The following is a 14736-nucleotide window of genomic DNA, read 5'->3' as shown; positions in this document are numbered from 1 at the left end:
ACTGACTTTGACCTGAAAAAGGAAGTCTCGCCTGCTCTTCTTAAAAAATCTTTGCAAGTAGCGATAGAGCTTTCAGCAGCAGGAGTCCTCAGTACATTCTGTTGCTGGATGAATATCTTAAAAATTATTAATGTGTGGATATTTCAAAAATTCTTTTGTTTTTTTCACCTCCTGGGAGACTTTCTGAAGCATGCAATTTATGCTTTTTTTTTTTTTTTTGGCTTAAAAAATAGTAATTTAAGGAAGAGTTAAGGAAAAGGAAGGAAGCAGGGAAAGCCCAATCTGGTTTTGCACAATTACAATAATGTTCTGATGTGACAAACCGATGGAATCTTCCAAGCCTTTAGGTATTTTAGAACTTAACCATTCAGCTCATCTAAGTGTGAAACTTCAGATTTGAATATTTATTTTGAAAGGCAGACAGATCTTGTTGGGGAGGGAGAGTGTGGTTGGGGGGTGTTTTTTATAACAGCTTCACTTGTTACTTTTGAAGACATGGTTCCATTAACTATTTTCAATGTAAGCAAGTGCTTATGGTTAAGTGATGGGCCCTTGCAAGCCCAGCATTGAGAGCCTTCAATACAGCGATCAGTTTTAATAGGCACAGCTATTTCTGATGACATATGAGTTGTCTAGATATCATGATTTGCTTCTTTATAAATCTCAGCAGGGTGTTCTGATAAATGCATTCATCTGAAATTTTCAAAAGCTCCAGAGCCATTTTCATTCATAATGCTTTAATTGATTTCAAAGTTCTTGATGGCAAGAGTAACCAAGCTCCAATTGCTCTGACAATATTTCTGTGCAACACTTGTGGATGTACTGCATTGAAACATGTATAAGGTTCATTTTCCTGTCCCGAATCCCAAGGAGTTTTGCACTTTTCCAAAATGAGTACACCAAACTGAACCCTGACATTAAAATGAGCATTCACTCTAAATTGAGAAGCTGTGTCTCTCAGAATTCATCTCTACTGGCCTCCATCATTAAATTAGTAGTGTCACTTATTTAAATGTTGCTCATATTTCAGGTATTAGGATGGGAAATCATAAACCGTGAGCTGCCAGCTGCTGGTGCTGTCTCATCTCTGTGTCTATCATGCTATGTATATAATGTTTATCATTAGGTTTGGGGCTTTTTTTAATCTGATGGTAGTTCCTGTGTTCTCCAGATGCACTTGGCCTCCTTTCTGGATTTCTATGTATGGAAAAATATATATATATATGTAGACAAGTAACATGTTTACAGCACACTCTGCTGCTCGACTCAGCCTAGCTTCCAGCCAACCAAATTTCAGAGAAATTGGAAATTTTGGAGACATTGGAACTTCATGTAAATGCAGTGGACATGGGCATTAAGGTGAATGGCTGCCTCTGTATCAAACCTCAGCTCCTCATTCCCACTCTGAGCAGCATCCTGCCTCAGCCAGCAAATGTCCCTGTGTCCACGTGTGTGCAAACAATCACCTGTCCAGGCTGGACTGGTGTTTACCTGACGTACTGTGGCAGTCATGTAGCTGCTCCTGATGCTGTGCCTCTCCCTGGCATCAATTATACTCCTTGGTAGAACTTCAATTCCCACAAGCAGTCTAGCTCTGAGCATCAGAAGTTGAAACATACATTCTGCTGTTGCAATTTTCCTTATGTCTCTTGCAACCCTGAAGAACCCAGTGAGGTTTTCTATCTTTTAAACCTCTCCCTATTCCTGAATTTCTAGATTGTTCCTAATGTTCTTTAGATAAAGAGGGACAAACTGGGACCTCGGCTGATGAATAAATCATCTCCCTGTGCCCATCCAGAGATAGCCTCAGAGCACAGCAGAACTTGAGGGTATATTTGAACTCTACAGTGTGGTTAAAAATATCTAAGATGATTTCAAGTAATCTAGTGTGTTCATGCAGAATTCCTGGAATGGTACTTGGTCAGGACCTAGGTGGCTTTGAGAAGGGTTGGTTCTGAGAAGGCATCAGTGCTGGTGTAGCTGCGTGTTCTCGCCACTCAAGGTAGCTCACGTGTCCTTCTGTGGAGCCACATCTCTGGGTGTGCTGCCCTTGCTTGCACGTGACATGGGCACAAAGCTCAGTGTTGACTACTCATGACCTGCTGTCTTACTCCAGCTCTTATTGAGGCCATGAGGCTACTACCTCTGGGCTTTTTTGAAGCATAAAGAGATGCAGGCAAGAGCAAAATCTTCCAAAATTTTTCAACAGCTCTGAAACTGCAGCTCCATAATCTTTGTCAAATGTCTTTGCCTACACTCAGGTGACAGGAGAGTTAGGCTACCTGGCCAGGTTTCCTTAAAGTGTTTGAAGAGGGCCTATACAACGTGAGTTCTCAGTGAAGCGTTGAAGTTTGTATCATTCAGTGGTTTGTCCAGGCTATAAAAGCTTGTATGTATGTCCTCACAGCTGGGCTGATTCTCAACATAGGTGAAGGTTTCAGATCTGAGAGTTTATTACCACTAAAAAAGGAGCAATCTCAGCCCTCCTTACACTTTTATCACTTAGTGTTAGCAACAGCACTTGTTGGACTCCAATACCACTGCTTAATCCAACGGAAAAATATCCACCAAAAACCCTATGCCACCCCATGTCCAAAACTTCCACCCTAACCCGGGGATTCTTTTGCTGTTAGTCATCTGAACCATCACAGAAGCTGTTCACCATCACAGGGTGTTGAAAGAGAGGTGCAGGGCTGCACAGCAAGAGGGAGAAAGAGAAAGGTAGATAAAGAGAAGTGAAAGAAAGGGCCTGGGATCTCCACTTTCAGGAGCAGTGAGGTTTGACGGACAGACTTGAAGTGCTTTCACATGGAATCATTTGCCCGTGTTTCTGATGCTGTGCCTTGCAGAAGTAGTTCACATTGCAATGTTTCATTTCCCTGTATTTTTAATATCATTTACTCCTGCCCCTGGATTTCTTTTTGGGTTTTTTTGACATTTCTAGGAAGAAATCCTTCCCTATGAGGTTGGTGAAGCCCTGGCACAGGTTATCCAGAGAAGCTGTGGCTGCCTCTGGATCCCTGGTTGGATGGAGCTTGGAGCAACCTGGGCTAGTGGAAGGTGTCCCTGCCCATGGCAGGGGTTGGTATGCAATGGACTTGAAGGTTCTTTCCAACCCAATCCATTCCATGATTCTGTGATTTCAATGGGAGAAAACAGCAGGCAGAGAAAGTCAGTGAAAAGCAGGTTCTAAGAATGTATTTCTCTTTGCCAGGGAGGAAGTCAGTTTATAGTAGTGCCTATAGTTGGCTGTTAGATACGTACTGCATGTACAGGAGTCTTAAGTATATGGACAAGCAAATTCCCAAAGACTTTACAGTTTTTCTTTTGAACTGTGAGATAAATAGCTTGCTTCTCAAGTATGTACGTCTGTATGAGTATATAAATACATTGTTTCACATAAGCCAGATTGTGGCCTCTTTTGCATTGCTATTACCAGAACAGCTTTTCTGTATCGTTCTACAAATGGCATCCAAAATACTTTGTGGTAACTCGGTATTGGGGAAGGCATTTTCTTCCTTCATATAGTTATTTTTAGATGAATGTATGTATATGCATACACACACCCCCCTGCATGTCTGTGATTTATCTACAACTGACAGATGAGGATTGCCATAGGTATTGCTAAAATAATGTGTGATTTCTTATTAGAGAAATTCTTTAGGATGACAAATCCATGGATGCAAGATCAGGCTCATACTAACCATGTATACATCCATGGAAACAAAATTGTCGTAAAAATAAATGCCACAGTCGTGTTTCCTACTGAGTTTGTCATGACAGCTGCAGAGGAGGGATTTTCCTTTAAATGCTTTATCAAGATTCAGAATTGGCCTTTGCTTACTCTTTGCTTCCAGTTTAAATTAGGAATAGATGCTTTACTCCTATACAGATCAAGTCTCTGGGCTTGAAAAGCCTCCTTTAAATTAGAATTTTAACAGTGATTGTCAGATAATTCTTCTGAGCATTTGACCATGCTATAATTATTACTTGGAAATTTTCAAATTTTCTGTCACATTATCCTACTATTTGACATCAGAAAGTGCTGCCCAGATGGTTCTGCCATGAAGCTAATATCTCTCCTTGTTAGGTACCACACACCGCCTGGCCTGCACACAGCAAGAAATACAAGCTTGTGTGTTGAAAATGCTGCAGGAGCCAAATTCACTCTGCAGGAGCTCATTCCAGTGCTGAGTACATAACATGTACATTTACTATTTGTGAATGTTACACGTGTTCTTCAGGTTAGAATATGGCTTATCAGTATTAACTGGGGAAGTGATTCCAGAGATGAAGCTGCAAAAACACATCAAGGAACTTCTCCCACAGTCTAATCCTTTTTATAGCCATTTATTGTTATAAAAAGTTCTTTCAGTTAGAAGTATTGAAAGGGTAAGGACTTTAAAACATTTGAGAAATTTTCTGGTTTTGATTTATGCAGCTCAGTATTAGCAAATGTTCAAAAATGTTTCTGTATTATTTTATTGGAAAATATAATCTATAATGGGTCCACATTAAAGCATTTTTAAAAGAAATTCCTCTAATATTTCTTTGGTTTCTCTCCAGAGGGATCTAAGAAACTCCAAGGACCAATTTCTCTTTCTCCACATTTCAAACCATGAAAAAAATCTGGTTTGAAATAATGTATGTTACAGATGCTGTAACATACCATCCCTCAGAGGTACCAGAGCTGTTTTTGAGCATCCTTGAAATCCTGGGAGAATCCTGTAGCCTGTCAAGGCATGGACTTTATAGCCATTTATTCTGTTAAATTCCATGCCTTGAAGGGTACAGTGGAAGCACTGATTCCCCTTTGAATGGCTGCTCACAGCCCAGCTGCTGGGAGTGGAGGGGGTTTAGGGGAGAAACCTCTTGGCACAAGGGTAGTTGTGGTCCCAGGCATGGTGTCTGCAGGTATTTTGGACAGTCTTTAAGATCTACCCAAGCCTTTCTGTGATCCTGTTCCAGCACAGTTCCTTTCTACCCAAGCCTTTCTGTGATCCTGTTCCAGCACAGTTCTGCTCTGGAAGAGCAGGGTTGCACCATTAATGCTATGAATGTGATAGGTAAGGTTTATTATTTATTAATCAGTTCTGTAATTTTCATGTCGTCCAGTAATTTTCCCTAGCTCGGTGTAAGCTATTTGCATTCTTCAGATCCCACAATCTGTGAAAGTGCAAAATGAAAAATACACCATGGGTAATGATTTTTGTAGTCACCAAGTTGTATATTAATTGTATTTTTTCACCAAGAAACTTAGTTATACATTTTAAGACCTTTCTCAATTTTACATGTTTTTACCTCAACTGTTTCTGACGTTTCTGCTCCTGACATTTCCAACAAAAGCAAACAGAAGGGAGAAAGAACTCAACATGTCGTTCATTGCAATACCTTTTTGGGTTTGGGTTTGTGGGGTTTTTTTTAGTTTTAGGGTATTCAGAGCAACTGTGGTTGCTGTTGTATTGAGGAGGAAGGGATATCTTATGACAGGAGCCCAGGAGGGAGAAGTGAGCCCAAGACGTCTCTGAACTTTGGGCTTACACTTCTTGGATAATTTTTTCAAAGCAGATCAATTCCTGAGCTATATAAACCAGCCAGCACCATGCAGATGACTGGTTTTGAGGGGGAATGAGGAGTTTAGTTCACTGGTGGACATCATATTCCTTATTTTCTGAAATTAATTTATTTGGGAATGAATGTGAAGAGATGTTTAGACTAAGACAGATAGCACGATTTCAGGGTTAGGCCATTGAACTCCTGGGGACCCAGATGCACCCTATCAATTGTGTCTGCAGAGAAGATAAGAGGCTGCACTTACGTTTGACAGTGCTGCGTGACTCCTGGAACCCAGCTGACTCTGAACCCCAGCCCAGGGCTTCACACTCCTGCTCCTCTCCTTGCCCATGCCTGGCACTCGTGCTTGCAGCCCCTCTGCTCCGCTCTGCCAGCCAGCACATCCTCCAGAGCCCCACACTGCGCTTGCGCCCGTCCTCCAGCGTTTGGTACACCCAGTTGGGGGTAAAGGCAGCCGCATTGTTAAGGATGAGTGAGACTAGAGCTACCAACACAGCTGTGGCTACCAGTTTCTGGACAGTCATATCTGACTGTCAGCTTGCTGCCAGACTCTAACTGCAGACAACACGAGGTCCCAGTCAGCTGCAGCACATTGAAATTGGGCTGGGAACAGGCGTCTGCACTGGGTGTTACGGGGTGCTAGAGGACATCACCGTTCATTCTTGAAGTCAATTCCTGAGGGATTTCTGACTGAGGAAATGAGAATTTTGTGAGGTAGATAGGAGAATTCCATAAAATAAGAACACAAAGAAGCTTTGCTGTCCTTCCCAGTGTTGACTTATCCGCCTTCTTGCACTTTGATAAGTAATGCCAGTCTTGTGGTGAACTGGATGACAGGGAGGTCCATTCCGTGTTGGATGGAGTGAATCCAGACAGAATCCAGTCTCAGAGCAGGAGAGCCTGAGCTGAGATGGGGCAGAGGTGGGATAGGATGCTCCCTGTAGCCTGCCGAGCGCTGGGTCCTCCAAGCCAACCAGTGCTGCTCCAAAAGCCTAGGTTTGGGTGCAAACTTCAGAATATCCTGCAAACGGTGACAGATATCATCCTCTCAAAGCCAAGCCGAGACAGAGGGGAATGCGGTCACCCCAAAGGTGATCTACAAGTCTGGAATATCTCGAGGAGGTTGCTCTGCCCTGTCGCTCTCCGAAGAGCCGAGCTGTGAGTGCCGGGACGAGAACAGCCACTGCGGTGAGGAAAAGGCCCCCCCCCCCCCCACCTCCCCACCAAGAGGAAATGGCTGTTTTTGTGACTCGTTTTGGTGAGCCTCAGGGCGTAGTCGACTGTCGACTGAAAAAAAAAAAAAAAAAAAAAAGAGCCACTGCCACGGCAGTCAAACATTAACAGGATGCGTTTCCTGAAAGGAAAAGACTATGGAGACTTCTAAAGTTGTCCCTCCTCCCCTCGGAGGGCCCCCTCCCTGCCTCACGCCTCCTCCCCTCGCCGCTGCCCCCAGCAGGGCTGCCGGGACCCGCAGCGTCTCGGAGAGCCCGGGGAGCACAGCAGAGCTCCTCGGGAAAAGGAGAGAAGGAAATTCCAGCTTCAGCCCTCGGGGCATCAGCTCTGTGGAAGCGGATCGAGGAGAGGGATTTTGAAATACCTTTTACTAGAAGCAAAACATGATTGGGGTTCGCTGCTGGACAGCGCGACGGAAGCTCTGCGGGAGTGCGCTGATGTCCGCGTCCTCTCTGCACCATAGGAGGGACCGTGGCAGATAAATAAGAAGTATAAAATCTCGAGACTCTCAACCCGGTAACAACCCAGGGGGTGTCTGCAAAGGCAGAGGGCAAGTGTTGGGGTGTGAGGTTGAGTCAGCGCATGGCGAGACCAAGTCCCGGCGTGCTGGGCGCGGTGAGGGCTCCGCAGAGCTTCGAGGGAGGCTGCCCATCCCGCTCGGTGCCCAGGCCGTGCAAGCTCTGCTGCCGTGTGGGATGGCCCTGCTGACAGCCCGGTACGGACTGCACTGCCACAGGGCAAGTGGCTTCTCTTCACAGGGCAGGTGCTTCTCTGATAAACCCGTTAAAGAGAGTTGTTGAGGGTATTCCAAACTGTTCTTGAACTTGGATGTTTCCAGAGCGGTCTTCCCCAGACTGGCACTCCAAACGGCTCTTTGCTGTTCCTATCAGCTGACTCGGCAGCACCGGGAGGAGGACAGAGATTCTGGTGGGCACTACCCTGCAGCCAGGTGGTACTGCCTGGGGTCATGCCCCTCCTGAGCTGAGCCTGGCACAGTTCTTCAGGCTTCACAAATTCCGCACGAGTGTAGCATTGCCTTGTACACACTGCACTGAAGGCACCACATCCGCTCAGCTCTGAGGAGACCTGGCACACACCTGCCTTGCCGGGCACCGCCACACCTGAGGGGCTGGCACAGGATTTCACATCCCAGTAATCAGTACATTAGATTACAAACTGATTTAATTTTATAGTGGCTCCATCTTACCAAGACAAGAGGCTTTGCCCCTAACCAACTGATCTGCCCTGACTCAATACACAGAAAGAAACTGGTCTGAAATTTTTTGCAAGGCAACATTTTCTTTTCAAGACTTGTTGGTGAGAGAAGGGGGGGAAATTCCAATAAAGCTGATATGCTCCTATAATTAGTTTTCAGGTACTGAAGTTGAATGTACTAACCTGGCTATGAACTCAGTCCTCCTCTGTGTGCTCTGATAGTTTTTAATCTTTTAAACAAATTAAGTTTTAAGTACTTTGAGCATCTTCATCCCTTGAGAGCACTGTAGCATCTTTGGTTTCTCTTTTTCCCTGTGATTGATCATATTTCTGTACATTTCTGGTTTTAGAACTTCCAGTATAGCACACCAGTGTCCGCCATTCTTCAAATAAATTTCCTACCAGCAATGACTGTCTTTGCATATTTTAAACCCCTTGGATTACTTGTTATTATGATTCTGTGTTTATTTTGAACCAGGCATTCAGCAGGAAGGCAGATGATGTTTACATGCAGATAATGCCAGGAGAGATTTACCTTTAGGGAAATGTCACACACCTGCTTCTGCCTCCCCCCATTTGATTTTTGTGATTTGATGAAGTCTGAGTATGTATTTTCAGGGGGGTCCAAGCTTCCTTCTCATGTAACAATAAAAACAATAGCAATTATATTTTACAAAGGCTGAACAAATCAGTCTAGTCATAGAATCATAAAGGCTGGAAAAGATCAAGTCCAACCACAAACCCATGTCCCCAAATGCTACATCCACACAGCTTTTAAATCCTTCCAGGGATGGTGGCTCCACCACTGCCCTGGGCAGCTGTGCCAGTGCCCAACCACTCTTTCCAAGAAGAAATTTTCCCTAAAATCCCATTTAAACATTATGGGAATCCTGATCCTTAATAAAAAACTGCCTTAGTGAATGCTTCTTTGCTGACAAACAGGCAGCAGAATGTGCATTTTGCAGCACTCACGGCATTTTGTGGGGCACAGGAGTTTGTGTCATACAACACACATGGAGCAATCTCTTGGTGTTGGTTTCATGAGGGTAAGCTTGGAACAAAGCTGTGTATTCAGTGGGATATTATAGATCCATTCTGTGAAGCTGCTTTATCAAAATGATATGTTTCTTCCAGGGAAGAGTTTTTAGGAGTAGCCTCATCAGCTTTCAGTGTTTGGATCATACATGAAAAATGCCTGACTTTTCTTAGAGTAGCTCATATAATATCATTAACACTATCAAGAGTCTCATTGAACTGTTACAACTTTTCATGTATTACTTGAATCCCTTGTCTTTTAGCCCCACAGAAAGTTATAACCAGGATCCCATAAAGGCATTTTATTTTAAAAGCATCAAACCTAATTTAGCTACATCAGCTAAAACCTCATTTTCTCAAGTCCTTAGAGTTTTCCAGTCTAGTGGAAGACATTTCTGCCCATGGCAGGGGTTTGGAAAAAGATGGTTTTTAATGTCCCTTCCTACCCAAACTATTCTGTGGTTCTGTGATGATCTAGAATATAATATTATAGGATGCAATAATAATTTGTTATATATAATGTGTATATTATAGGGTCCAGTTCAACAAAGTGGGGCCCAAATTGAAAAGATTTTTTTTTTATCCTGATCAATGTTCATATTCCAAATATAGCCCATTAAATAGAGGGAGAAAAGGTTTTTCAGTGAGATGCTTCAGACATATAAATCTCCAGCCCTTCTAAATAATATTCCATTTTTTCTTTAAACTTCACTGCTTTAGGCAATGAAAAATATATGGGAGCAGAAGGGTTTGTGAGGACTGTGGATGCTGTAAACACAGATGTGAAAGGTCAGATATAAAGCAAGGAAACTTTCATCAAATATGTGGTAAGATTTGTGTCCACTCTTAAGAGGCATCAACATTTGCTTCCCCAGTCCCTGGTACTGTGGATGTGGCCTGGAGCCTGGGAGCACAGGGTGCAGCAGTGTATCCCTGCGCCTGGTGGGGGGCTTGGGGCTCCCAGGCTGCTTGGGATGCCTTTCCATGGCTCTGCTCCCACTGCTGCTGTGCCTGGGCTTCATTAAATTTCCAGCTTCGGCTGATGAAGTACAGATGTGAGAGGCTTTCCGGGGGGGGGGGTGAAAGGAGGAGGAGGGGAAGAAGAGGAAATTCCTGGTGTCACAGCTGGGGGCAGGGAAAAATATTATTTGGCGTTTTTATATGGACAGCAGGGCCAGGGCCAGGGAAAGTAGAGTTGCTGCCTTTTAGGGATGCATGGAGAGATTCAGCTTTCTTACTACACTGGCAGCTGTTGGGAGATAAACTGTGTTTTTTCCCTGGGATTTAAGTGAACCTGCTCTGCACCTCCTGTTTTTTGTTCCTTCACCAGACCCACATCCATCTGCCCACATTTCTGAGGGGCAGCAAAACTTGCCCTGGTGCTGGAGGTGTGTGCCTGCCAGGGAGGTTGTGCATCTCATGGCTGAGGTTGGTGTTCGTGAAATGAAGAGAAAAATGGAAGTGGATTGTGGGTGCTGCCAGGATCCCCTCCCCTTCCCTACCCTTTTCTCTCCGTGTACCTTATCTGAGCACTGTCCATCTTGTGAAGGATGTGTCTACTGGAAAGAACCAATGTCTGCTGCAGTTCCATGGGGACCATGGCTGTTGTTCTTGCCTGTGCAGCTGCTAAGCAAACCGAGTGGGGTGTGGGAACTGCTCTGGGCAGAACAAGGCTGGATTCCTTGGGTAAAACACTCCTTCAGGTGTTTCGGCAGGTGGAAGCAGGAGAAGGAATGGTCAGAGGGAGTCAGTGGTCTCACCTGCCGTGGGTTCTTGTGCTGGTGAGCTGCTCTGATCATGTCTCTCAGAATCTTAGAATCATGGAATGGTTTGGGTTGAAAAAGACCTTAAGGACCATTTAGCACCAACTCTCTGCCATGGGCAGGGACACCTTTCTTTGCTGTCCCTCTCATCTCTTGCTGTGGTCTTTGTGCTGGGTGAGTCCATGCAAGATGTGCTCTGCTGTGAGCAGTGCCAAATTCAGTGTCTTTGGTGCAGTTTGAGCCTGGTGTGCTTACCCCCTGCCCAGCCAGGGTGGGAAAAGGCAGTGTCTGCTGGAATAAAAACAACTGCAGAGCACATTCACTGCAGATGTTTCTCCCTCTGTGTTTGTTGCTGCCCGCAGCATATCCATGGCTCAAGACTCTCAGGTTCATTTTGCAAATGGTCTGGAGTGTAGGAGAAAGAGGTGGGATGGCAGAACTCCAGCTCCTCAGGGCAGAGGTACCTGGGTGCCTGTGTGGCCCACAGGCAGGTGTGTGGGGGGCAAGAGCTCCCAAAGAGGAGTCCTAGGGGCAGCAGCTCCTGCTGAATTTTGACATTGGCAGGAGATGTTGCCATCCAGGAAAGCATAAAACAGCTGAGAGATGATGAGCAACATCTCCTAAATCCTGCTATGACTCTCTGCACGCTGTTATCTTCTAACTTTACTGTACTTTAAAATACACTGTGTAGTCTGTTTCCTCTCAAAAGTTTCCACTCCCTGTAGTCTAAATAAGAATCTCATCCGCTCGCCTGTTTGAGCCCATGAACTCTCATCTTCCTGCATGGAGGGAGTTGAGAGCTGTCAGAGCTCTGAAAAAGAAAGACTTTGATTTCCTTTCAGAAACTCGCTGTTAGTCAGCTTGACAAAGCCCAGCACAGATGTGTGTTCCTTCACCCCAAGCCAACTGGCTGTTGGCAGCTTCTTCTGGCACACTTCAGAGTTTGGGAAATGTACTTCTCCTCAAGTCTTGTGAAGCACAGCTGTGCCCAGGGACAGCCTCAAGCAGCTTTTCCTAAGGACAGAACTCAGATGGCTGTGTTGGTCAAAGCCAGGTGACCATAACTAACATCATGTTGATCGTGTCAATGTTGTTTAAAGGTGTTTTTCCCACTTTTCCCAATTCCAGATAGAGATAGTGTCTGGAATAAAAGAGAAAACTGTTCCAACTTTTCAGAAATTAGGAAGGTTACATCTGATGACACAAGGCAGCATTTTTGTATTGAGTGGTATTGGTTTCTGTCAGGCCCTTCCAGGTCTGAAATTACCATGTTCTATTTCAATATTCCTTTTGGCTCCTCAGCTGGGGAGCTTGGACATGTGGGAGAAGAGCATGAGGAGGCTATGCTTGAATACCACTCAGTTGTAAGAAAGGCAGCACTCAGACATGTATTTTTGCTTTTCTAAACCAGAAACACTTTTGGTCTTTCTGAAATTTGTCCCTGATTTAACGTTTTCATTCCTTTTTTATTTTTTCTGTACCGTTTGTCTCAGTGAAGTCTGTACTACTTATATTGATTAATACCCAAAACCTTCATATGAGTTGCACTGCAAGTAAAAGTAATTCTTAAGTAAATTACGCAAAGAATTTTTCCTGTGCCTTTTCTTAGTGTATGAGCACGTCATGGTTCACCCGTTCCACTGCTTCCCATTTAGTCACTTTCTCCTGTGTATGGAGGGCTTTCCCACAGCCACTGGAAACAGAAAAACATTTTAATCATAGGAAAACTGGAAGGGAATTTGGTGGCAGGTCATAAAGTGTCATTCTATTCTATTATTTTCTTCTTTTCTCCTTGCTTTTAGAATTTAGATCTTTACTTTGTGCTGTGTTGGTGCCTGAGAACTGCACAGACAGTACCGCTGCTGAGGGTGACATTGAAAAAAACCTTATTTTGAATGCTCATGGTTTTTATTAGTCAAAGCTACTGCATGAAATTTTGAAGAGTCTCAAAAGTGAATAGAATCTGTGAAAATATTTGGTTGTCCCACTCCATGATGGTCAGTTCTGTTGTGCTCCTTCTGCTAAGCAATTCTGCCAGCCATTCCAGCTGGGAGCATGGTCCTCAGCCCCTCCTGCTTTGCCTGGGCAGGGGACTTTGCAGTGTTAACTCCAGGCTCATAGCCCTGAGTTCTTGTTCTGAGCATTACAAAGCTTTTCTTTTTGTCTGTTTTATGCAAGTTTTATATTAGAACGTGGTTGTTTGGTAATTTTTCTACACATCGTTCCCTATAACTGGGAACAACAATTGTACTCCCAGTAGTTGTTCAGTATTTAAACTACTCCAGACTGCAACAGGAGATTTCCAGTGTAGGTTAAGACTTTTTTTGTAATTTAAATTTTGATTTCTGAACATCAGTGTGGGAGTTGTGACTGTCTATAGGTTGCAGCTACAGCAGAATGGGCACATGATAAATGTTTATATACATGCAAACATGGACTGGTTTGGGTTGGAAGGGACCTTAAAGACCATCTAGTTCTACCCACCCCTGCTTTGGGCAGGGATGCCCACTATTCCCAGGTTGCTCCAAGTCCCATCCAAATCTGGCCTTGAACACTTCTAGGGATGGGGCAGCCACAGCTGCTCTGGGCAACCTGTGCCAGGGCCTCCCCACCCTCATAGGAAAGAATTTCTTCCAATCTGAATCTCCCCTTTTGCAATTTAAAGCCATTCCCCTTGTCCTGTCCCTCCAGGCCCTCATCCCAACTCCCTCTCCAGCTCTCCTGGAGCTCCTTTAGGCACTGGAAGATGCTCTTAAGTTCTCCTCAGAGCCTTCTCTTCTCCAGGCTGAACATCCCCAACTCTCTCAGCCTGTCTCCAGAGTAGACATGTAGTTGCTGTTGTTTAGACATTGGTGTAAATCAAAGTCCACAATATTTCCTTAAGGTTGGGGTCATTTAGCTCAAGAAGTGACCTTTGTGTGTGGGCTTGCTTCTGTTCCTCTTTGATCTTGACATAGCTGCTGGAGTCTCTGTTACAGTCACCCCATTCCCAACGTACTGATGGTTTCCCCTTTCACACTCTCCCCCCTCACACCTCACTTGCCTTCCAGGCAACACAATAACAGCTCTCCTTTTCTTTCCTGTTTCCTGCAGTGAGGCTGTCTGGGAGAACATGGCTCGCATGTGTGTGAAGACTCAGAGGCTCGATGTTGCCAAAATTTGCCTGGGGCACATGGGTCATGCCAGAGGAGCCAAGGCACTGAGGGAGGCTGAGCAAGAGCCAGAGCAGAAGGCCAGGGTGGCTGTGCTGGCCATCCAGCTGGGCATGCTGGTAAAGCCAAGCTGTGAATGGTTTATATCAGACTCTGAAAAATTACTCAGTGAAAGAAACTGCTGACTAAAGGAAATATATTTTAAAGATGATTGTTTTATGTGTGAAACATTTAACAAAAATTTGCTTTCTTGGGGCATAAGCCTCTTCCAAGCTAGGTTTCACTGGATTTAAAAAAGGCTCTATTTTATTATAGTTAAAATGTTTCAAGAAACATGTTTTAAGCTCTGATATGGAGCTCTGATATTTAAGTTCTGATATGGAATGCAAGTTCCAATTTGAACTTATTTGTTTCTAGAGTGAAAGGCTAGAGCTGTGTGCTGTAACAGAGTGAGGGCTGACCTGAGGTTGTTGAAGGAGTTTAGGGAAAATAGACTTTTCCTGTGGGGCTGGAGAGCTCTGGTCAGTCACATTCATTGCCTGTACTGTCCCAGGGATGCCTAGTCACCCAGATTTCTATCCTGACTTCTCCCACTGTGTGAGCAGGAACTGGGCTTGATCCAGCTCAGACAGAGGACACGATCTGGCGGTTCCACCATCTGGAGCCCAACCTGGCAGCAAATACACCCCAAAGTAGACCTTGTGTCTCATGTCTGTCTTCATTCCCCTTGACTGCCAATAGAACTGAGATCTAAACTGAATTTG

General features: G+C 44.5%; 2 protein-coding genes across 6 annotated transcripts in view; one reads left to right on the top strand and one right to left on the bottom strand.

Moving 5' to 3' along the window:
* The window catches only part of LOC139598337 (transmembrane protein 204-like), a 63877-nt gene that overhangs the window by 21244 nt on the left and 27897 nt on the right, over positions 1-14736 (bottom strand). The window contains exon 1 of one of the 3 annotated variants that reach the window (XM_071444616.1): positions 5819-13918. The exons of 1 other annotated variant lie outside the window; for it this stretch is intronic. In XM_071444616.1, coding sequence (XP_071300717.1) covers positions 5819-6098 — 280 coding nt within the window. In that variant the 5' untranslated portion in view covers positions 6099-13918. Of the gene's footprint in view, positions 1-5818; positions 13919-14736 lie in introns of those variants that run through there. One more of the 3 variants, XM_071444612.1, reaches the window with a different exon arrangement.
* IFT140 (intraflagellar transport 140) overlaps positions 1-14736 on the top strand; it is an 85256-nt gene that overhangs the window by 62450 nt on the left and 8070 nt on the right. For all 3 annotated transcript variants that reach the window (XM_071444601.1, XM_071444600.1, XM_071444602.1), the window contains one exon: positions 13914-14091. In XM_071444601.1, coding sequence (XP_071300702.1) covers positions 13914-14091 — 178 coding nt within the window. The remainder of the gene's footprint in view (positions 1-13913; positions 14092-14736) is intronic.

The sequence above is a fragment of the Agelaius tricolor genome, unplaced genomic scaffold, assembly GCF_023055355.1.
Source record: "Agelaius tricolor isolate 1412-34295 unplaced genomic scaffold, bAgeTri1.0.p SCAF_19, whole genome shotgun sequence".
NCBI classification, from domain to species: domain Eukaryota; kingdom Metazoa; phylum Chordata; class Aves; order Passeriformes; family Icteridae; genus Agelaius; species Agelaius tricolor.
The sequence above is the reverse complement of the archived record's forward strand: the minus strand, read 5'-3'. Positions and strand labels throughout refer to the sequence as shown.